General features: G+C 43.9%; 1 protein-coding gene across 10 annotated transcripts in view; it reads right to left on the bottom strand.

Moving 5' to 3' along the window:
* Positions 1-4,574: 4,574 nt before the first annotated feature.
* NEK11 (NIMA related kinase 11) overlaps positions 4,575-22,587 on the bottom strand; it is a 278,190-nt gene continuing 260,177 nt past the window's right edge. For 7 of the 10 annotated variants that reach the window (XM_061421687.1, XM_061421640.1, XM_061421649.1 and 4 more), the window contains one exon: positions 4,575-6,728. In XM_061421687.1, coding sequence (XP_061277671.1) covers positions 6,437-6,728 — 292 coding nt within the window. In that variant the 3' untranslated portion in view covers positions 4,575-6,436. The remainder of the gene's footprint in view (positions 6,729-22,587) is intronic. The other 3 variants (XM_061421678.1, XM_061421712.1, XM_061421705.1) reach the window with 2 other exon arrangements.

The following is a 22,587-nucleotide window of genomic DNA, read 5'->3' on the forward strand; positions in this document are numbered from 1 at the left end:
CCCAGCTTTCAGTTCAGTTCAATTCAGTCACTCAGTTGTGTCCCCAGCTTTATTGAGGTATAATTGACCAAGAAAAACTGTATATATTTGAGGGGTACAACATGATGATTTGATATATTTGCTAGACATATACATCGTGAAATTACCACAATCAGGCTAATTAATGTATGTTATCACCTCACATAGTTACTATTTTGTGTGTGTGTGTATGTGGTGAGAACATTTAAGATTTATTTCTTGGCAAATTGTAAGTCTACAATAATACAGTATTATTAACTACAGTCCTTATGTACATAAAATCTCTAGAACTTATTCACTGCATATAACTGAAACATCGTGCCCTTTAACCAACTATCCCTGTAAGTTTCCTGCTCCTGAGTGATAATACAGCCGGAACAGTTCTGTGGCCAAACTCAGAGTCTGGGGGTAGGAAAATACCCCCTCCTATGACAGTGGGAAGAACTAAGAAGTTAAAAAGCAGTCAAGGGTCCAGGGAGGGGTGAACTGGAGCCAAAAATTCAATCTTTAAGAGCAGGAAAAAGCGTAATATTTTGGGACGAAAAAACTCTAGTTGCTGAATGATTGTCTCCCAACTAAACTTATAAATCTGCTTTGCAAATACTCTATTAGCATTAAGCTTTGTTTTCTGTGTAAATCTTAATGGCTCCAGGAGAATCCCCATTGACAGAGGAGCCTGGTGGGCTGCAGTCCATGGAATCACAAAGAGTTGGACACCACTGAGCAACTGAGCACAGCACAGCACTCCTAATGAGTATTTACAGATGTATTATTTCATAAGATATATTTGTTGGACTAAATTTCAGAATTTCCTTCTGAAGTTGGGGGAGAGCTGAGTATACTGAGGGCACTGGGGATGCAGCTCATGTAGGTTCCTGCATGTGAAGTGTGTTGAGACCTGGGCAGGACGTGGAGCTGGTCCTTGGCATCACTCAAAGGCCTTCCAGAGGTGCTTGCTTCACAGCCTCTCAGCTCTCAACTGACTGTAAGCAAATTCCTAGTCAAAGAGCTGGCTGAAAATGGCTGGCTGAAGTGTTGACTTTTGGGGTGTGTTTGGATGTCAGTACTAGAATCTTAACCACCTAAGGGGGCCTTCAGGGATGAATCTCCAATGATGGGGGATCAGGCAGCCTAATAATAAAATTAATAATTTCTCCTCCAAAGTTGAGAGCATCTTAACAGCATTTAAAGCATGTGCACACGAGCCCCATGAGCAATTCCCCATGATTCAACATGCGACATTATCTTGCTTATTTTTTATGGCAATCTTCAGGCAAAGGCAGGAAACTGAGCTTCCAAGGAAATGACTTGTGCTTGATCTCACAGTACGCGGTGAGAGTGGGTCCAGAGTCCTAGTCATCAGGGTGGTGGTTGGTGGTTTAGTTGCTAAGTCGTGTCTGACTCTGCGACCCCATGGACTGCAGCCTTCCAGGCTCCTCTGCCTCTGGGATTCTTCAGCCAAGAATACTGGAGTGGGTTGCTATTTCCTTCTCCAGGGGATCTTTCCAACCCATGAATCGAACCCAGGTCTCCTGCATTGTAGGCAGATTCTTTACCAACTGAGCTATGAGGGAAATCATCTGGGAGCAAGTTCAACTGTTTTCCTTATGCAAACAAAGATCACTATCTTTTTATGTGGACCATTTTAAAAGTCTATTGAATTTGTTGCAGTACTGTTTCTGTTTCATGTTTTTTTTGCCACAAGGCATGTGAGATCTTAGTTCCCCAACCAAGGATTGAACTTACACCCCCTGTATTGGAAGGCAGATTCTTAACCACTAGACTGCCAGGGAAGTCCCAGGAAGATCATTTTAAAATACTCTTTGCTGTGTGGCCACTCCTGTCCCTCTCCCCTCCCCTCTCTCTGTCTCTGCCTCTCTCTCACCCTTTCTTCTTCTCTTCCATCTTTCACTTTTCCTCCTTTATCATGTTGGTGGCCCTTCCCTTCTGACACAGTAGTTAAGGCACATGAGTTGCCCCACCATCGTGAAAGAGGAGTGGAGTATCTCCCCTCCTTGAGCTGCTGTCTATTTGTCTGCCTCCTTTATCCTGAGCCCAAAAAATGGACTGAGAGCTTTCCCTTTGGCCCCAGCCCCAAATACATTAAATAATTAATTCCCATCACTCTCCTTTGTGTGCCTTATTTCTATATCACCCAGAATAGCTGGTGGCATTTCCCCTGCATAAAGAGAAAGCAGAGAGGTCAGTTGGCATTTCTGAAATATATATGTATTTTACAAAGCCACGCAGTAGCAGGGCTTCTTTATTCCTTCATTCCTGTGACTGATTCATAACAAGCAGCTTCCTAGCTCTCCAATTGCTCAGCCAATTTCCACTTACCATCTTGCAATCTGGTCAGTGATTAATGCCCACCTGAGTATGGCTGAGGGACAAAGCATTTTCCCAATGGTAAAATCCAAAAGGAATTTTCTAGTCATTTTAAGTCTGTGCTGCCACTCCCAGTAAACCAGTTGGAAAACAAACAAAGTGAGCTTCTTTTATAAGATGTGGAGCTCTGATCCAAGATGGTATTTCTTCCTATCTTTCCTTTCTGTGATGGCTGATACAGGGTACAGCATAAATCCTGGGGATAACATGTTTTCCTTCTGGACCTGTCTTCCTAGACATTGTAGGGGACAAGAATAGGCCACCTCCAAATATGCCACTTTGGCATAAGGATTATTTTGAGCTGAAAGTAATTAAGAAACAGCAGATGCAGGAAGAGCTCTGTTAAAAGCATCATTTCCCATGAGAAAAGCACCCTCCCTGCACTGGGGAAAGGATAACATTTTTATCACTGGAGATGGGGCACCAGTGCCGAGACAGATCTGTGCAGACTCCTAACTCACCCCTTATCTGCCACCAGTTCCATGTGTCTCCTTGTCACGGCTCCACAATTCACCCCCCTTGGAGCTCAAGTCTCTTTTCCCTCTGTTTTGTCACATCTCCACATATTGATCCCTGCTCTTTCGTCAAAATGGTGTTTAAGTTGTCAGGCCTGTTTCTTTGGCAGTCACTTCTTTCTAAAAAGCACCCCCCACACACACACATATGTCATGTAAAAACATTAAATCAAATAAAATGTGTATCCTTTTTCTTGTGCTGTCTGTGGTCACTTTACTTTGAAGACTCCAGCTACAGAACCTAAGAGGGTAAGTTCAGTTCAGTCACTCAGTCGTGCCCAAGTCTTTGTGACCCCATGGACCACAGTACACCAGGCCTCCCTGTCCATCACCAACTCCCGGAGTTTACCCAAACTCATGTCCATTGAGTCCGTGGTGCCATCCAACCATCTCATCCTCTGTCGTCCCCTTCTCCACCCACCCTCAATCTTTCCCAGCATCAGGGTCTTTTCAAATGAGTCAGCTCTTCACATCAGATGGCCAAAGTATTGGAGTTTCAGTTTTACCATCAATCCTTCCAATGAACACTCAGGGCTGATCTCCCTTAGGATGGACTGGTTGGATCTCCTTGCAGTCCAAGGGACTCTCAACAGTCTTCTCCAACACCACAGTTCAAAAGCATCAATTCTTCGGCGCTCAGCTTTCTTTATGGTCCTACTCTCACATCCATACATGACCACTGGAAAAACCATACCTTGACGAGATGGACCTTTGTTGACAAAGTTATGTCTCTGCTTTTTAATATGCTGTCTAGGTTGGTCATAACTTTCCTTCCAAGGAGTAAGTGTCTTTTAATTTCATGGCTACAGTCATCATCTGCAGTGATTTTAGAGCCCCCCAAAATAAAGTCAGCCACTGTTTCCACTGTTTGCCCATCATACTGTTCATGGGGTTCTCAATGCAAGAATACTGAAGTGGTTTGCCATTCCCTTCTCCAGTGGACCACATTTTGTCAGAACTCTCCACCATGACCCATCTGTCTTGGGTGGCCCTACATGGCATGGTTTAGTTTCATTGAGTTAGACAAGGCTGTGGTCTGTGTGATCAGATTGGCTAGGTTTCTGTGATTGTGGTCTCAGTCTGTCTGCCCTCTGATGCCCTTTCTCAGTGCCTACTGTCTTACTGGGGTTTCTCTTACCTTAGACGTGGGGTATCTCTTCACGGCTGCTCCAGCAAAGCACAGCCATTGCTCCTGACCTTGGACGTGGGGTATCTCCTGTCAGCCACTCCAGCGCCGTGCAGCCACCACTAGCCGCTCCATCTGGTAAGAGGGTAAAGGCAGTCTTTTCCTTCCTCCAGCCCCGGCTGATCCAGGGTATTCGAAGGGGAGACGGCGGCGGCGACCTATTCAAATGGTAATTAGAGATATAAAGAGTAATAGAATGAGGATAGCTCAGTAGGAAAATTCAGTGGAGAAAAGAGGCTGAGTAGCTTGGTTTACGCGGAAAATCAATATAACCTGTGACACCAGGTTAGCTCTGACCACGGAGGCCGCAGGCGCCCTCTCGAATAGCGGAAGGTGCCCCACCTTAGACACCTTCTCGAGTGGGTCTTAGAAGCCCAGGCAAATAAGTGGTCGCAGAGGATATCCACGCTCCAGATGGAGACTTCAGCCAGAAGTTAAAGGAAAGAATGACATGGGGAGAACAAGCATTGGTGAGCAAGGCCCATAGCTTTATTTTTAACAGGGGCTTTTATACCCTAAGTTACACATAGAGGATAATAGGGGATGTAAAGTCAGCAGTCTTTGGTTCTTATCAAAAACCAGGGTTTCTTTCCTGCAAATTTATCGTATACAAATGGTTTAGGTGATTTACATCATCTTCTGGCCAGAAGGCCTACTAACATTTTATGACTCTTGACAAGGACTTATCAACAAAGACTTATTTTCTCTAAGAGTAATTATTTTAAGGTTTGGTGCCATCTTCCAAAGATAAAATTGCATTCCTATAGGGCGGATGTGTAATGGGTTTACAACAAAGGAAAGAATTTATTACCTTAAGGGTCTAAAGTTACTAACACCAAGGCCACTACTTATTTTTTCTATATGCCAACTATTAATTAATACACATTCAAGGATACAATTCAGGGGATGTGAAAACTTGGCAACAAGCATTGACTCATCAATGAAATCCTTTACTAGTTTATTCTGACAGTTTCTAACTCTCTGAGAGGCTCTAAGCTATTTGAATATCTTAAACTTCCCGTGCCTCTGGAGGCTGGGAGACTGTAAACAATCGTATGCATAGCTGCAGGAGTCCGGGTAAACTTGTCAGGCGAGTTAGAGAGCCATCTGAGGGGTTTGGATTTAAACACTCCTAATTGCCCAGGAACTTTATTAATTGGAGCTGTAAGTTAACTCTTTGACAGAGAGAGAGCGAGATGGTGGTAGGGGACAGCCCCCAGTAAAGTCAGAGGTGAGAGCACAAAGCAATAAAGTAGTCAGACTCTGGTTTTTTGGGGGGAAAATGCTCGAGAATATCCGGGCGGACTCCTGAGGCTCGATCCCGCCTTTGCGTATGCCGAGCCTCCTTCCTCATGACCTTTGTCATGAGCGGAATGCCTCACCGGCTCCCGGCACTCCAGTATGTTCTTAAATGCAGGGTGATGTTCCCTGGACATGTTTTACATGTGAAATAGTTAAAAATCTACCTATTTCCTCTTCTGACCCAAAAACTCACCCAAGTGTCAGGGAGGAGGAAATTTCCCCTCTGCCCCTCTTGAGTTCTTGTGACTGGACTAAAAATAAAATTGACACCAGACAGAGTATCAGGGACTTGAACCTGGCCAAAATCCAGGTTAGGACTCCAACCCACATGACCAGGACTCTCTCACTCTCTCTCTTTCTCTGGTGAAAAGATTTGATGAAGTAAGATTCTTATAGTAATGAGCACAGCACTGGACAATAATAGGCAACAAGCAAAGTCTTAGCTCCTCTACGTAGTAATTATCCTTAGATGGATGTGCTATGTTCAACAAGATACTTCTGGATAGGACAAGAGAAAAATAGGTGATTGATTTTATAGCCACGAATAAAAGTCGTTAATACTCCTTGGATGAGTTTGGGGAATACATCACAGAAAGGACTCACTCTCTCTTTACACATGTGCACTTCTTGCTTGCTAGGCATTCAAGGGTAAAGTGGGCCGAAAGCTGGCAACCTGAGACAGGTACCTCTGGCCCCTGAGAAGCAGCTCAGCACGTCAGAGGCTGGGGACCAACCTCCCTCAGGAGCAGGCTGCCCACAGTCCCTGGAGGCTCAGAGCAGTCGGCACTGAGTGGAAATGTGAAGAGCACGTGCCCTCTCCCAGGCCAAGGCCAGGGTGAGCCAACCCTGCTGGAGACCCAAAGGCACTAGAGCAGGACTACTCTTCAGGAAGACAAGCCGATCCATGTGCCTGTCTCACAGTATAGACCTGACAACACTAAGGCCCAAGCTGACTACTCTCTGAAGGAGATTGACAAGGGATTGAAGGTAGAGACCGCTGCTCTGCACCCAGGTCCCAGAACAGACGTCAGCGACAGTGCTGATGGATTTTCACAGGCGCCTTGTCCACTGGGACCTGCTTGCTTCTGACAGTTGCTTCATGATGGTTCTGGGGAAGAGTGACCCCTTCTGCCCTGGTGATCAGCAACTGCTCCTCAAAGTAGAGTAGTTGGTCAACCTCAAAACAGTCACTGGCTCGAGGTACCACTGTTTCCAGAGCTGCCCAGACCTCTGCCTCGCTGGCTCCCTGCTGCCTTGCTCTCTTGAGGTAACTGTAGACCTCCTCAAACACCTCCGCTCCCAGCTTCTGCACAGCGGATCTGCCAGGCAAGTCAGGAAAGAGCAAGAAAAGTTACACACTGAGAAACTGTACAGTCAGCCCTGTGTGTCCACAGGTGGTTGAAGCTGGGGGTGCAGAACCTGTGGATACCAAGGGTGACTGCACTGCCATTTTATACAAGGGACTTGAGCACCCTTGGATTTTGGTATCTGCAGAGGGCAGGCACATTTCCTGGAACCAATCCTCCATGGATACCATGTTTGTGTTTTTTTGGATATCATGCTTTTTAAAATCATTAATTAGCGACTTTCCTGGTGGTCCTGGTGACTGAGACTCCATGCTCACAAGGCAGGGGACCCAGGTTTGATCCCTCCACAGGGAACTAGATCCCACACACTGTGCTCTCAGTGAAGGAGGACTGGTTGATCCATGGTGAGACAACTAGGTCCCACATGATGCAACTAAGACCCGGAGCAGCCAAATAAATAAGTATAAAAAAAATTTTTTAATGAAAAATGTGTGATGAATTAGGTTGATGATTATACAGTCGTCCCTTTGGCACGGCATTCATTCAGGACCCCTTGCAAATACCAAAACCATGGATGCTCAAGTCCCTTTTATAAAATGGCATAGTATTTGCATATAACCTATGCACATATCATGGAGAGGACAATGGCACCCCACTCCAGTACTCTTGCCTGGAAAATCCCATGGATGGAGGAGCCTGGTAGGCTGTAGTCCATGGGGTCTCGAAGAGTCGGACACGACTGAGTGACTTCACTTTCACTTTTCACTTTCATGCATTGGAGAAGGAAATGGCAACCCACTCCAGTGTTCTTGCCTGGAGAATCCCAGGGACGGGGGAGCCTGGTCGGCTGCCATCTATGGGGTCGCACAAAGTCGGACACGACTGAAGCGACTTAGCAGCAGCAGCAGCATGCACATATCATCTCTAGATTACTTACAGTACATAATACAATGTAAATGCCATGTAAATACTTGTAAATACAATGTAAATGCTATGAAAATTGTTGCTGGCTTGCAGCAAATTCAAGTTTTGCTTTTTGGAACTTTCTAGAATTTCTTTTTCAAATATTTTTGATCCCCAGTTGGTTGAAGCCACAGATGCAGAGCCCAAGGATACTAAGGGGCAAGTATAAATATTTTTATAACTTTAACTGAAGAAATGTTTCTTTACTCTTCATTTTAATGAATTTGGTGAAAAGAAAAATCAGTTCTTTTTCCCCAGAATCTTAAATGCATTACTGCTAGACAATAATGATAGTAATGCTAACAATAACTGAAGGCATTAATCACAAATGCTTTCATTTATTTTTTTAAGCTTTTATTGTACAGTGTTGTACAATCTTGTAATCCCTAGAAGACATAGAACTGGGTTAGGTGTTATGACAGATAAAAAGAAGTAACTGATCCTGATCTAGTTTACAGACTTGTAATTACAATGCAAGATATATGCACCTTAAATTTTAACTTACATTTTTATATTAAGTCAGAGCTTACACAATGCTTTTACATTTATTCTCTCAAATGACCCTTGTAAACTAAGCAACACATTGAATGTTCATCTCCATTTTACAGATGACAATAAGTATGTTGGCTTTCACAAACTCACACAGCTAGTGGTTAATGGAACTTGAACTCAAACACAGGTCTTGGAACTTCAAGTGCTGGAGAGACTGGCAGCCCTAGGGCCCCACATCCTCCAGCTTGTGTAGGTTTCCCACCTTTGCTAAGAGATAATCAGAACCGAACCCAAGACACTTCACATCTGTAGTCACCTCAACCACTCCCAGAAATTCATACTTTCCTTGCTGACATGTACCAAACCACAGTCAGATCCCATCACTTCACTGTCTCAGACTCCTATAACATTAGGGTCTGGTCCCTTCCCTACTCTCATTTATCAGGCTGTGCATAATCTGCCTCCTGCCTTCCTCCACCAACCTGCTGTGTCTTGTCCACAGTCTGCCTTAGCCATTAGGTTCCAGTCACACCTACCTCCTTTCTGTTCCTTAAAAACAACCCAAGCTTATTCCCACCTCTGGGTCTGTGCACAAGCTGTTCCCTCTTCCCTAAAATGCTTCTCCCTTTGATCTTTATATTGCTGCCTCCTTCTTGCCATTCAGATCTCAGCTTAAATATCACCTTCTTGGAGAAACCATCCTTCCCCACCGAGTCTAAGAGATCCATCCAGTTGTTCCACAGGATCACACAACCTGAACTATTTGCACAGCACATATTACTTTTGGTATTTTTCTTCCATCTTTTTGTGTGTATGTTTGCTGTTGGCCTCTCCCTACTTCCCTAATTAGCATACAAATTCCATAAAGGAGGGACTCAGCACCTAGGACAGGACCAGGCATTCAGTAGGTGCTCAGGAAAGACTTGGGGAATGAAGAAATGACCTAGACGGCCACCAGGTGCCATCAAATAGTGTCTCATGAAAGTTCCTGGTTGGGAAAATCAGGGATACCTTGTGGAAGAGGCGGAGGCACCATCTCACTTGAGCTGTAACAGCTGGAGGATGTGTGTGGGAGCAGCGGGAGACCAGTGAGGTGCCTGGCGGGTGTGGAGGATGCGCAAAGACGTGGGCGAGAGCCACATGAACACAACATTAAAGAAACCTTAGAATGTGATCATTAATATTAACTGCTGATGATAAAGAAGCCCCAAATGTCCCCTGAAACCATACTAACAGTTCCTGCACTTTCTCTGTGTGCCAGGCTCCATTCTGAGCATCATCTCAGATCATCCCTTTAAATCTTCATAACAACAGTGTAGATAGACATTATTGTCATTTCCATTTTACAGATGAAGAAACTGAGATACTGAGTGTATATATATACATGGAGAGGGTATCATGTAACCTGCCCACCAGCACCTAACTTTAAAGTGGTGGAGCTGGAATGTGAGTCCCAGCAGTTTCACTCCAGTACTCATTCTTTTCATCACTAGGATATGGACGTCGGATTCAGAGAGATCAGAGTTGGATCCTGGCTCTCCCTTTCACAGGCTGCATGACCTCATGCCAGTTCCTTAACCTCTCTGAGCCTTGGGCTTTTCATATTTAAGTGGTATTTACACACACACAGGTGGCACAGTGGTGAAGAATCTGCCTGCCAATTTAGGAAACAGGTGATGGCAGGTTTGATCCCTGGGTTGGGAAGATCCCCTGGAGTAGGAAATGGCAACCCACTTCACTATTCTTGCCTGGAAAAATTCCATGGACAGAGGAGCCTGGCGGGCTACAGTCCATGGGGTCACAAAGAGTTGGACATGACTGAATGACTGAGCGTGCACACACACACACATACACACACACATTTAAGCAGAGTACCTGTCGCCTACCAGGAACCTGATAACCATTGTTTTACTCTCGTGTCCATTATTGTTGCTTCCCCAGTGGTGAATGACACAGTAATCCTACTTCAGTTCAACTGGGAGCTTCAAGTAATTTTGTTGTTCTGCCGCCAGTTGAGACACTCTTTTAAATACTTTTATCTTTTCTAGCTGAATTTGAGGGTGAAGTGAAGTGAAGTGAAATTGCTCAGTTGTGTCCGACTCTTTGCGATACCATGGACTGTAGCCTACCAGGTTCCTCTGTCCATGGGATTTTCCAGGCAATAGTACTAGAGTGGATTGCCATTTCCTTCTCCGGGGATCTTCCCGACCCAGGGATTGAACCCAGGTCTTCTGCATTGTAGACAGATGCTTTCCTGTCTGAGCCACCAGGGAAGCTCCCAAATTTGGGGGGTGGGGGGTGACATAAAAAGACTGGTGGCCCAGTGGGATTTAAGAAAAAGTAGTTTTGTAGAGAGAAACTGAGTTTAACAGAAAACATTAAGAGACACAGATTATTCTTTAGACACAGTTTAAGGAAACCTTGAAAAATGATTTTAAAGAACATAAGAAAATCCTGCACATTAAATATGTATGAGGCCCCACAGGAATAAAAGAGTGCCATAAGCTCTCCCTTTAATACCATTGTCTTAATGGTCATTGGTGCTAACAAGTACCAGGAACCTTTATGAAAGGTGGATTTTGTACCACTTCTCTCCATGTCTAGTATTTCCAATGTCTGTCTCTGAATCTGGTGGGCAGAGACAGATGACCACTTCACATGCTTGGGCAACACATGACACCCCTAGATGGGATGTGTGATTTTCAGGCCCTTTATGGAAATGGTGGTGCAATAGGTTCTTGTTGGGTACCCGGTTACAGCTAACCATTCCTGGAAGGGCTATTTTATTTGTGATCTAAACATCCTCCAGCAAATGTTGATGCATAAACTCACTGTCTAAAAAGAAAAATCCATCTAGGTATAATTTATGAAACACAGCTAAAATATAGAGCATTGAAAGGTTGAGAGTAAGCAAATCTAAAAATAAAAGATATGCCAGGCAAATAAAAACCAAAAGAAATCTGCATTAGTATATATGTTTTATGAGACAAAATAGATTTAAGGGGAAAAAAAGCCTTAATAGAATAAAGAATGCCACTAGATAATGAAAACAGTTTAATCCACCAGGAAGAAATGAAAATTCTAAATCTGCATGCATCTAATAAAGTAGAATAAAAATACATCAAGTACAGGACTTCCCGGATGCTCCAGTGGTTAAGAATCTGTCTTGCAATGTAGGGGACTCGGTGCGATCCCTGGTTGAGGAATTAAGATCCCGTGTGTCTAAAGAGTCTACATGCTGCAAAATAAGCCAAAGCCAAAAAAAAAAATTCATCAAGCAGTACAGGGAGAAATTGTCAAATACATTCTCATAATGTAGGATTTCAGTTATTGATATACGAAAGCATTGGAAAAAATTAGTAACAGAAAATCTGAATACACTTATTAAGCTAGATTTAATAGATATATATAGGACCCTCTCCCATCTGATGATTATAGCAACCACATTCTCTCCAGACTCTCATGTAACATTTACAAAAAACTGACCATATACTAGACAACAATTCAAGTTACTACACTTTTCAAATACTGATTTTTATACGAGATCTTGTTATCCGACCACAGTACAATTGTTAAAAACTTGTAACAAAAATATGTGGTAAACATTTCTGTGTTTGTAAATTTATTTATTCCAAATAAATTGTGGGTCAATAACAAAATCAGGCCTGCCATAAACAAATGCCAAAAGAAAAGTCACAGGTGCTTTAAGATTTACATGTTGTAAGACTGCACCATAAATCTACTCTGACACTCAGAAAACAGGCTGTAATATTCCTGCAATGATGTGTTCTAGGAATCACAAAACAGAATATTCTATTTCAGGGGTCTTTCCTGCTATTATCTAAGATTTGAAAAGGGAAGGGAGTGTTTCCTGTGTTGTTTAAGGGGGAAAGGGGGGTTAGTTTTATCAAACGGAGGAACTATCCCTTTAGTTAGGTGGATAACTCAAGTAAAAAGAACTTTATTCTCAAATGAAAAAAAGTGTATTTTAATTCTTTTTCATCTATTTTGTCCCATGCTTCATATCCTTAATCAATTTTATCCTCTTGTTCAAAGCATTTTAAGTGTTTCAGATCAGATCAGTCGCTCAGTCGTGTCCGACTCTTTGCGGCCCCATGAATCGCAGCACGCCAGGCCTCCCTGTCCATCACCAACTCCTGGAGTTCACCCAAACTCACATCCATCGAGTCAGCGATGCCATCCAGCCATCTCATACTCTGTCGTCCCCTTCTCCTCCTGCCCCTAATCCCTCCCAGCATCAGAGTCTTTTCCAATGAGTCAACTCTTCACATGAGGTGGCCAAAGTACTGGAGTTTCAGCTTTAGCATCATTCCTTCCAAAGAAATCCCAGGGCTGATCTCCTTCAGAATGGACTGCTTGGATCTCCTTGCAGTCCAAGGGACTCTCAAGAGTCTTCTCCAACACCACAGTTCAAAAGCATCAATTCTTCGGCACTCAGCCTTCTTCACAGTCCAACTCTCACATCCATACATGACCACAGGAAAAACCATAGCCTTGACCTTTGTTGGCAAAGTAATGTCTCTGCTTTTCAGTATGCTCTCTAGTTGGTCATAAGGTTTCTTCCAAGGAGTAAGCATCTTTTAATTTCATGGCTGCAGTCACCATCTGCAGTGATTTTGGAGCCCAAAAAATAAAGTCTGACACTGTTTCCACTGTTTCCCCATCTATTTCCCATGAAGTGATGGGACCAGATGCCATGATCTTCATTTTCTGAATATTGAGCTTTAAGCCAACTTTTTCACTCTCCTCTTTCACTTTCATCAAGAGGCTTTTAGTTCCTCTTCACTTTCTGCCTTAAGGGTGGTGTCATCTGCATATCTGAGGTTATTGATATTTCTCCCGGCAATCTTGATTCCAGTTCGTGTCTCTTCCAGTCCAGCGTTTCACATGATGTCCTCTGCATATAAGTTAAATAAACAGGGTGACAATATATAGCCTTGATGAAGGGATCCTAAATATCATCTTAGTCCAGATGCTTCACTTGCTTACTCCTTGGAAGGAAAGTTATGACCAACCTAGATAGCGTATTCAAAAGCAGAGACATTACTTTGCCAACAAAGGTCCGTGTAGTCAAGGCTATGGTTTTTCCTGTGGTCATGTATGGATGTGAGAGTTGGACTGTGAAGAAGGCTGAGCACCGAAGAATTGATGCTTTTGAACTGTGGTGTTGGAGAAGACTCTTGAGAGTCCCTTGGACTGCAAGGAGATCCAAGCAGTCCATTCTGAAGGAGATCAGCCCTGGGATTTCTTTGGAAGGAATGATGCTAAAGCTGAAACTCCAGTACTTTGGCCACCTCATGCAAAGAGTTGTCTCATTGGAAAAGACTCTGATGCTGTGAGGGATTGGGGGCAAGAGGAGGAGGGGATGACAGAGGATGAGATGGCTGGATGGCATCACTGACTCGATGGACATGAATCTGAGTGAACTCCGGGAGTTGGTGATGGACAGGGAGGCCTGGCGTGCTGCGATTCATGGGGTCGTAAAGAGTTGGACACGACTGAGCGACTGAACTGAACTGAACTGAAATATCATCTTAGTCCAGATGCTTTGCTTGCAGGCGGGTGCTCTTTGGGTGGATCACCATCCTGCTGAGACAGTGGCAGACTCGGGGAGTTGCACGAAGCCTCCCATGGTTCTAAAGAAGCTCCAGCTGCCTGGAGAACCCCCCAGTATGTATTTGGTTGATTTTCCAGCCGAAAGAGCGTCTTTCGGGGGAGCACTATGCTTACTCTCTCTCCTGTCTCCTCCAGCCCTGTTTCTCATCCTCCAAACTTCTTCACTAGCCTCTTCTCATCTTTAATTATTATTTGTAAACAATATATTTATCACATCTATCTACTTTCCCATCAACTACTGGTTGCTCTGTGTGCCCTCTCTTTCTCCCAGGGCTGTAAAGAAAAGGACTATGTCAATGCAGTTCTTTAGTGTTAGTCCCTCAGTCGTGTCCAACTCTTTGCAACCCCATGGACTGTAGACCGCCAGGCTCCACTGTCTATGGGATTCTCCAGGCAAGAATACTGGAGTGGGTTGCCATTCCTTCTCCAGGGGAATCTTCCCAATGCAGGGATAGAACCCTAGTCTCCAGCACTGAAGGCAGATTCTTTACCAACTTACCTGAGCCACCAGAAAATCAGTTCAAGGATGGCACACAAAAATGTGCTCACATTCTAAATATTATTTAAGTTGGAAGCAATCTCAAACTTACAGAAGAGTTACAGGTGTAGTTCAAAGAACCCTTTTTTGGATTCTAGCCTTTTTGCCGACCTGATGTTCCTTTCTCCTGTATTTTGTGTGTATTCTTTACAAATAAAGACTGTGTGTGTATTCCTTACAAATAAAGACACTCTCTTACATAACCACAGGCCAACAATAAAAATCACAAAATTACCACTGATACATTACTGTCATCTAATTCTCCAGTCCACTTAAGTTTCCCCAGTTGTCCAAGTTCACTTCATTCAGTTGCTCAGTCGTGTCTGATTCCCCAGGGACTGCAGCACGCCAGGCTTCCCTGTCCATCACCAACTCCCAGAGCTTGCTCAAACTCATGTCCATCAAGTTGGTGATGCCTCATCCTCTGTCATCTACCTCTCCTCCTGCCTTCAATCTTTCCCAGCAACAGGGTCTTTTCCAATGAGTCAGTTCTTCACATCAGGTGGCCAAAGTACTGAAGTTTCAGCTTCAGCATCAGTCCTTCTAATGAATATTCAGGACTTATTCCTTTAGGATGGACTGGTTTGATCTCCTTGCAGTGCAAGGGACACTCAAGAGTCTTCTCCAACACCACAGTTCAAAAGTATCAATTCTTCAGTGCTCAGCTTTCTTTATGATCCAACTCTCACATCCATACATGACTACTGGAAAAACCATAGCTTTACTAGATGGACCTTTGTCAGCAAAGTAATGTCTCTGCTTTTTAATATGCTGTCTAGAAAAGCTGATCACAGCTTTTCTTCCAAGGAGTTAGCGTCTTTTAATTTCATGGCTGCAGTCACCATCTGAAGTGATTTTGGAGCCCAGGAAAATAAAGTCTCTCACTGTTTCCATTTTTTTCCCCATCTATTTGCCATGAAGTGTTGGGACCAGATGCCAGGATCTTTGCTTTCTGAATGTTGAGTTTTAAGGCAACTTTTTCACTCTCCTCTTTCACTTTCATCAAGAGGCTTTTTAGTTCCTCTTCACTTTCTGCCTTAAGGGTGCTGTCATCTGCATATCTGAGATTATCGATATTTCTCCCAGCAATTTTGATTCCAGCTTGTGCTTCATACAGCCTGGCATTTCACAAGATGTACTCTGCATATAAGTTAAATAAGCAGGGTGATAATATACGGACTCAACGTACTCCTTTCCCAATTTGGAACTAGTCTGTTGTTCCTTGTCCGGGACTAACTATTGCCTCTTGACCTGCATATAGATTTCTCAGGAGGCAGGTAAGGTGGTCTGGTATTCCCATCTCTTTATGAATTTTCCAGTTTGTTGTGATCTACATGGTCAAAGGCTTTGGCATAGTCAATAAAGCAGAAGTAGATGTTTTTCTGGAACTCTCTTGCTTTTTCCATGATCCACTGGATGTTGGAAATTTGATCTCTGGTTCCTCTGCCTTTTCTAAACCCAACTTGCACATCTGAAAGTTCTCAGTTCATATACTGTTGAAGCCTGACTTGGAGAATTTTGAGCATTACTTTGCTAGCATGTGAGATGAGTGCAATTGTGTGGCAGTTTGAACATCCTTGGCATTGCCTTTCTTTGGGATTGGAATGAAAACTGACTTTTCCAGTCATGTGGCCACTGCTGAGTTTTCCAAATTTGCTGGCATATTGAGTGCAGCACTTTCACAGCATCATCTTTCGCGATTTGAAATAGCTCAGCTGGAATTCCATCACCTCCACTAACTGTTTGGAGTGATGCTTCCTAAGGTCCATTTGACTTTGCATTCCAAGATGTCTGTCTCTAGATGAGTGATCACACGATCGTGATTCTCTGGTTCATGAAGATCTTTTTTGTGTAGTTGTTCTATGTATTCTTGCCACCTCTTCTTAATATCTTCTGCTTCTGTTAGGTCCATACCGTTTCTGTCCTTTATTGTGCCCATCTTTGCATTAAATGGTCCCTTGGTATCTGTAAATTTCTTGAGGAAATCTCAAGTCTTTCCTATTCTATTGTTTTCTTCTATTTCTTTGCATTGACCTCTGAGGAAGGCTTTCTAATCTCTCCTTGCTATTCTTTGGAACTCTGCATTCAGTTGGGTATATCTTTCCTTTTCTCCTTAGCCTTTAGCTTCTTTTCTTGTCTCAGCTATCTGTAAGGCCTCCTCAGACAACCATTTTGCATTTTTGCATTTCTCTTTCTTGGGGATAGTCTTGATTACTGCCTCCTGTACAATCACGAACCTCTGTCCATAGTTCTTCAGGCACTCTGTCTATCAGATCTTATCCCTTGAATGTGTTTGTCACTTCTACTGTATAATCATAAGGGATTTGATATAGGTCATACCTGAATTGTCTAGTGGTTTTCCCTACTTTCTTCAATTTAAGTCTGAATTTGGCATAAAGAGTAGTTTTGAGTATTTCCTATTTTATTTTCATCCCTATTTCAAGTGGATTGGCTTTATCATCTTTGGATAAAAATGACCTCATATTTACTTGAGTGGAAAGGAAGGAAACTTATTCTTTAAAAAAAAAAATTCTATGTGTTAGTGGCTGTGTCTGTTTCATACATTCACACTGGGGCATCCAGAGAGTGCTGAGAGCCAGCCTGCTCCACCAGGAGGCCTTGGTGAAGGATGGAGGGAGTGAGCAGCGGAGGCTGCTCTGCAGCTATCACTCTCTGCCATGGGAGTGAAATAAGGCAGAGAGCAGCATCCAGGGGATTTTTGCCTCTGTTCTGAACAGTATTTTTAGCTTAACAGCAGAAAATATTTGACACCATCCCCTTCCTAGAAAGACCACGGGCAATTTCTCTTCAGGGAGAAGGAATGAGTTTCCACCGGTTCTGCTGCGTCATCAGGTTTCCAAACTCCCTTAGCCCTGTCCTGTCTCTCAGGTCTAACAGGAAAGTCTCCCTCTTGCCTAGCACTGATTTGGTTTGCAAACTATTTCTCTCCCAGTAGAAATCCCCCAATAATGGCTACATTCACATTTCCTGTTTCCAGATTAATTAGCCTCTTAAGGAATGTGAAACTGAAAGCAAAGGACTTTTGTGTCTTTTCTGGTCTGCTCCCTTACCTGGCTTGGGGCCCGCTGGGGATACAAGGCCTTTCTGAGTCATCTTTGACCTAGCGTTGTCCAGCCACAAAACTGTCCCAATGTTACTCATTCAGCACATTTTTAATGAGCACCTCGTGCTTGCCAAGTTCTAAGATGCAGCCATAAGTCCATGACCTCACAGAACTCATACTTTAGTGGGAAAATGACAAATATAAAACAAATAAAGAAATAAGGTAATTTCAGATTTCTGCCTTTTGCTGCAAATGAAATAAAGAGGGAAACAAGAGTGAGAGCATGGCTGCCTAGAAGAGGGCTTGAATCCCCCAGCAAGGAGGAGGCAGAAAAGGTGCTTCTAGAGGGGCTGTGACCACCAGGCCCTGTCAGCCGAACCAGCTCCCGCATCTTCCTGACAGACCTTCAGGTGAGGAAGCAAGGCCCACCTCTAATGTTTGTGGAGATGTAGCAAGAAGACCGATGGAGGCCCACACGCGTCAAAATATTTATAAGTTGTGAACCAAGCTCATGAAGTGTTAAATAAAATATGACCTACCTTCTTACCCTGACAAATTAACTTCATAGAGACCTAGAAGGCCAGCTTCAGTATTCTCAGACTTCTGAGGTCTGCACTGGAACACGGCAGAGCTGGGTGAGCCAACCCCAACCCTCATCCCTAGATGAACACCCTGCCCCTGCCCCCCTCCCTCCCTAGCCTAGCTCCAGCTCCTAGTGTGAGGGGTCTCTGCACTCATGCCTGACACCTCAGCCCCTATATCCAAGAGCCACTGATGCCTCTGCAGACGGCCAGCCACCCTGTGACTTAGGGTGGTGCAAACTGGTAGCACAGACCACCCATGGGGAGGAAGGCCTAAGGCAGAGGCCCACAGATTCTAGAAATGAACTTAGGTCATTTGGGCAGAGAATTGCAGGGACCCAAGTGACCAGGGCACAGTCTAGAAGAGGAGACCCAGGCTCTGAGGATGCCAATCCCCTTGGCCTGATGGGCTACTGGGAGAATGACCAGAGGGGCACCCTCAACAGGCAGGCCCAGTGCTGGCCTTTTTGCCTGAGGCCTAGGGATGAGACTAGGAGGGAGGCTGCCTTTGTCAATGTGATTAAGGAAAGCCTCTCTGGGGGGAAGTGGTAGGAATAGCATTTGAATGGAGACTTGGATGGCCAGGTTCACTGGGGAGCAGGGCATTCCCAACTGAGGGAAGAGGTGGCCAGGCAGGTTAAGCTCTGTGTGGAAGGAAAGCAGACTAGGGTGACAAAGGCCTAACAGAGCAGCAGAATGACAGGCAGTGAGGGCAGACGCTCAGGCAGGGCAGAGAGCTTGGAGGATGAGGAAGGGATCCTGCCTTTACCTGTATGCAGTGGGACCTTTGAAGGGCCAACAGGATCTGAACCTTGTTATAACCAGATCACTCTGGTCCTGTGTGAAGTGAGTGAATCACAGGGAGCCACTGTCAAGGGCAAATCAAGAGATTTGAGCACCATGCAAAAGGCTTCAGTGCCCTTGATATAAAGATCCCTGTGACTAGTTCTTCCCCAAATTTTAGTGCCAAGAAAACTCTCCTACTAAGCTGGTTCTTGTTGACTCAGAGGGTTTCTCCTCTTGTCCAGGCCACCTGGAAGCTCAGAGCTGAGTTTGTTAGGGGAAGCACGCTGATTGAAACTGCCCACCCTGGCCAGGCACCATAGTAACCATTTGTATGAGTTGTTTTACCACAGGAGGTTCTGGTAAGGAACAGGGAACCAATAAGCCTCCACCAACCAGAAGAGCTCGAGAAAGGTCAAAAGGAGACACCACTTGTCCAACCACCTCCCAGAATCCTTCTCTCTGGCATCCATCTTGGCTGAGTAAGGTGTGCACCACCAGGAAGAACTCTGAGTCAGAATGATTGGCTAAAGACAACCCCATGGGATGGGGTTGGGATGGGAAACTAATGGGGGTGGGAAACTAATCCCATCACCATAAAACCCAAGACTGCAAGCCATGTAACAGAGCGGTCCTCCTGGGTTCCCGTACCCTACTGCTTTCCATCCGGGTGCCCTTTCCCAATAAAATCTCTTGCTTTGTCAGCACATGTGTCTCCTCGGACAATTCATTTCCAAGTGTTAGACAAGAGCCCAGTTTCGGGCCCTGGAAGGGGTCCCCCTTCCTGCAACAAGTTGATACTTATTTGCAGGGTAAACTGTTCAATTTATCATCTGGCATCCAATCTCATTTTTTTTTTTTTTTTGCCATTCCATGCCTCATACAGAACTTCCCTGCCCACCTGGGGATGGAACCCATGCCCCCTGCATTGAAAGCATGGAGTCTTAACCGCTGGACCACCAGGAAAGTCCTCTAATCTCAATTTTATACATCACTTCCCATATATGCTTTTACAAACTTTTCTCAAAACACCAAAAAGTTGTAAAAAGTCTCAAAACACCAAAAAGCAATACTAGTTAGAAATGTAAGAAGTTGGGACGCAAGACACTGGTACCTGACCAGTAGTTCCTTTGGCAACGTGTATACCGGAAGTTGTTTGTGTGTTTTGTTTTTGATTGCTTGGTGTATTGTAATTGAGGGGCAGATAGCAAGGAGCTTTTAAATGTCTGTTAACCTTTGATATTAAAAATTGTAGCAACTTGTTGACATTCAGTTTCTAATCTTTACAAACAAATGAATGCCATGGCTTTTCACGACCCTCCTAACATTATTACAAGGATGTCATAAAACATTTTAAGATATACAAAATAGTGTAAAATATAATACAATGAACAAGCATATCCAACTCCCTGTTTATGGATTCAAGTATTAGCAAATGCAGCTGAAGCTCTGAATTCTCTCGCTAATTATAATCCCTTCCCAATCACCAGAGGTAACCACTATTCTGAATCTGGTGTTTTATCATACACAAGCATTTTAAAAATGCTTTTATTACATATGTAAGTATGTATTCCTCAGAAATAAGTAGCACTGTTCTGTGTGTTTTTACACTTTGAGTAAGTGGTGTCATACTTGGGTTTTTTCTTGCCTTTTTTTGCTAAAATTGTCAATATTTACCCCCTTTGCTGCTGGAGCATGCTGATTTTCTGCTTGTGCCAGTCCATAACTACTCTGAATTTGTTATCCTGATGAAGTACATTTCCGGTCGTTTCTACCACCCCCACCCCGTCACTACCACTTTCACTAACAAAGCTGCTGGGAACATTTATGAAAACCCTTTTTGGATTGTTTTTACTTCAAACTACAATGTATATGTATATGTGTGTGTGTGTGTGTGTGTGTGTGGAAAACCAAGCCTTTCAGAGACTGTTCCTACATAATGTAATTATTTTCAGAATGACTTACCATCATTCACATCCTATCTTTCATAATGGATCCAAGATGGATATTTTATAAGAAAATACAATCTAGAGAGGGGTAGAATTACAGAACTTTTAAAAAGTCCTGCAAAGTAACAAGGAGTCATCTAATCAGATGCCTTCATTTTATAGGTGAGGAAAGTGACTCCGGGATGGGGGAGGGGCCTCCCCAGTGGTGAGCTGAGCTTCAAGAATGGACTCTATACCGGCCTCCGCAAAGATGGACATACATGTGAGATAAACATAAAATAAACAAATCTTCAGTAGACAAGGCGCCATGAGATGTGGACCACTTGGTGAAGTCCTTCCTGGCTCAATTACGACTGTGCTTCTCTTGGTCAATTCAAACCACTTTCTTAATTTTTCAAAAGTCAGTTTCATCCTAGCTTTGCTGGAGTCAAAGGAGAGAGCAGGAGATTAAACAGATTTTCTAATCAAACACAAGAATAATTGGATTTGCAAAGGAAAATGAAAAGAAATCACAAGGGAAAAGAAATTAGAACATAAATATGTTTGGGAGAATTCCTCAGAACAAGAGTGAGTTGTTATAGTGGGAAACTACAGGTTTCCTTGGAGAAGAATGAATTTTAAGAGCTGCCTTTCATTTGATTAGATTCTGTAAGAACTCTCTCCTTGACTAAACTTTAGTTAGGCTTCTCTGTGTCCATCTTCTGCTCAAGGAGGCCTCGTCCTCGGCTGCAGTCTCTGTCCCACTGGGCCCAGTTTAGCAAGGATTCCCATGCCCTTCATACCTAAGCAATTCCCCTTAGTAATCTTCTGTCCACTGACTTCCTTCCTGCTCACTGGCTACACATCCCCAGCCGTCCCTGTTGTACTCAAGCAGAGGTCAGTCTCTCTCCCTTATTGCAGTAGTCTTGAGTAAAGTCTTCCTCGCCTGTTTGATTTCTGTCTGGTGCAGTTTTTCTGAGACAGATTCACATCTCAGTGCCAGAAAGTCACTGGGTCCAGGGCAAAAACTGCCCATAATGAGAAGGGCTGTGTCTTGGTTAACCTGAGACAGACTCAGTGCCTGCCTGACATAGAAGCACAGTCACCAGTGGTGCCCATTCCATTGTCAAAAGGGTCCTGGTTTGGATAATAAATTATATGGTCACCCACACGTGATGTGAAATTTACTGGCTAAATTGTCATTGAGGACCTTAATGACAAGAGGACCTACTGGACTTCAAAATGGTGCTATAGCAACTACAAAGGACAAAAGAGAGCAGACTCTTTAGATGAGAACATCTCCTTTTAGTCCTGACTCCCCCTCCACCCCTCCCCCACTCCAAGACATACATAGTTACATTTGATTTGTATCATTTTATGTCCCCAATTAAAATGGTTCTCCATGAATAAAACATGATTTTCATCACTTTGTAGCTCAACATGTTCACTCTTCGGCTTTATTGTACCTCTCACTTGATGACTACAGATTGGTTTATCACAGTATATTTACCATCAACAAGACATGCATTCCAGAGAGGGAAGGAGGGAGGAGATGAGCCCAGGAAAGCCAATGTGCCACAGGCCCGAGGAAAAACAGCTGAGATCAGGGAATCACACCTCATTCTCTGCTGAGTACCAGTAAAAGGACTGAAACGACTTTGCAAAACAGTAACTGAAGCTGACACCTGCTCTTGACAGGTGGGGGCAGACCAAGATTGCCCTGTGCTTTCACCTGCTGTGGAAAGGGATAGGTGGGAGGGATTCCCCTACAGCCTCCCGCCAGGAAACACTGGGTTTCTTGTCTTCTGCCCTAACCCCAAAGGGGGAGACCCTCCATTAACGTGAGGTTTGTGAGTAATTTTGAGCAATGGCTTTTATAGTTACT

The sequence above is a fragment of the Bos javanicus genome, chromosome 1, assembly GCF_032452875.1.
Source record: "Bos javanicus breed banteng chromosome 1, ARS-OSU_banteng_1.0, whole genome shotgun sequence".
NCBI classification, from domain to species: domain Eukaryota; kingdom Metazoa; phylum Chordata; class Mammalia; order Artiodactyla; family Bovidae; genus Bos; species Bos javanicus.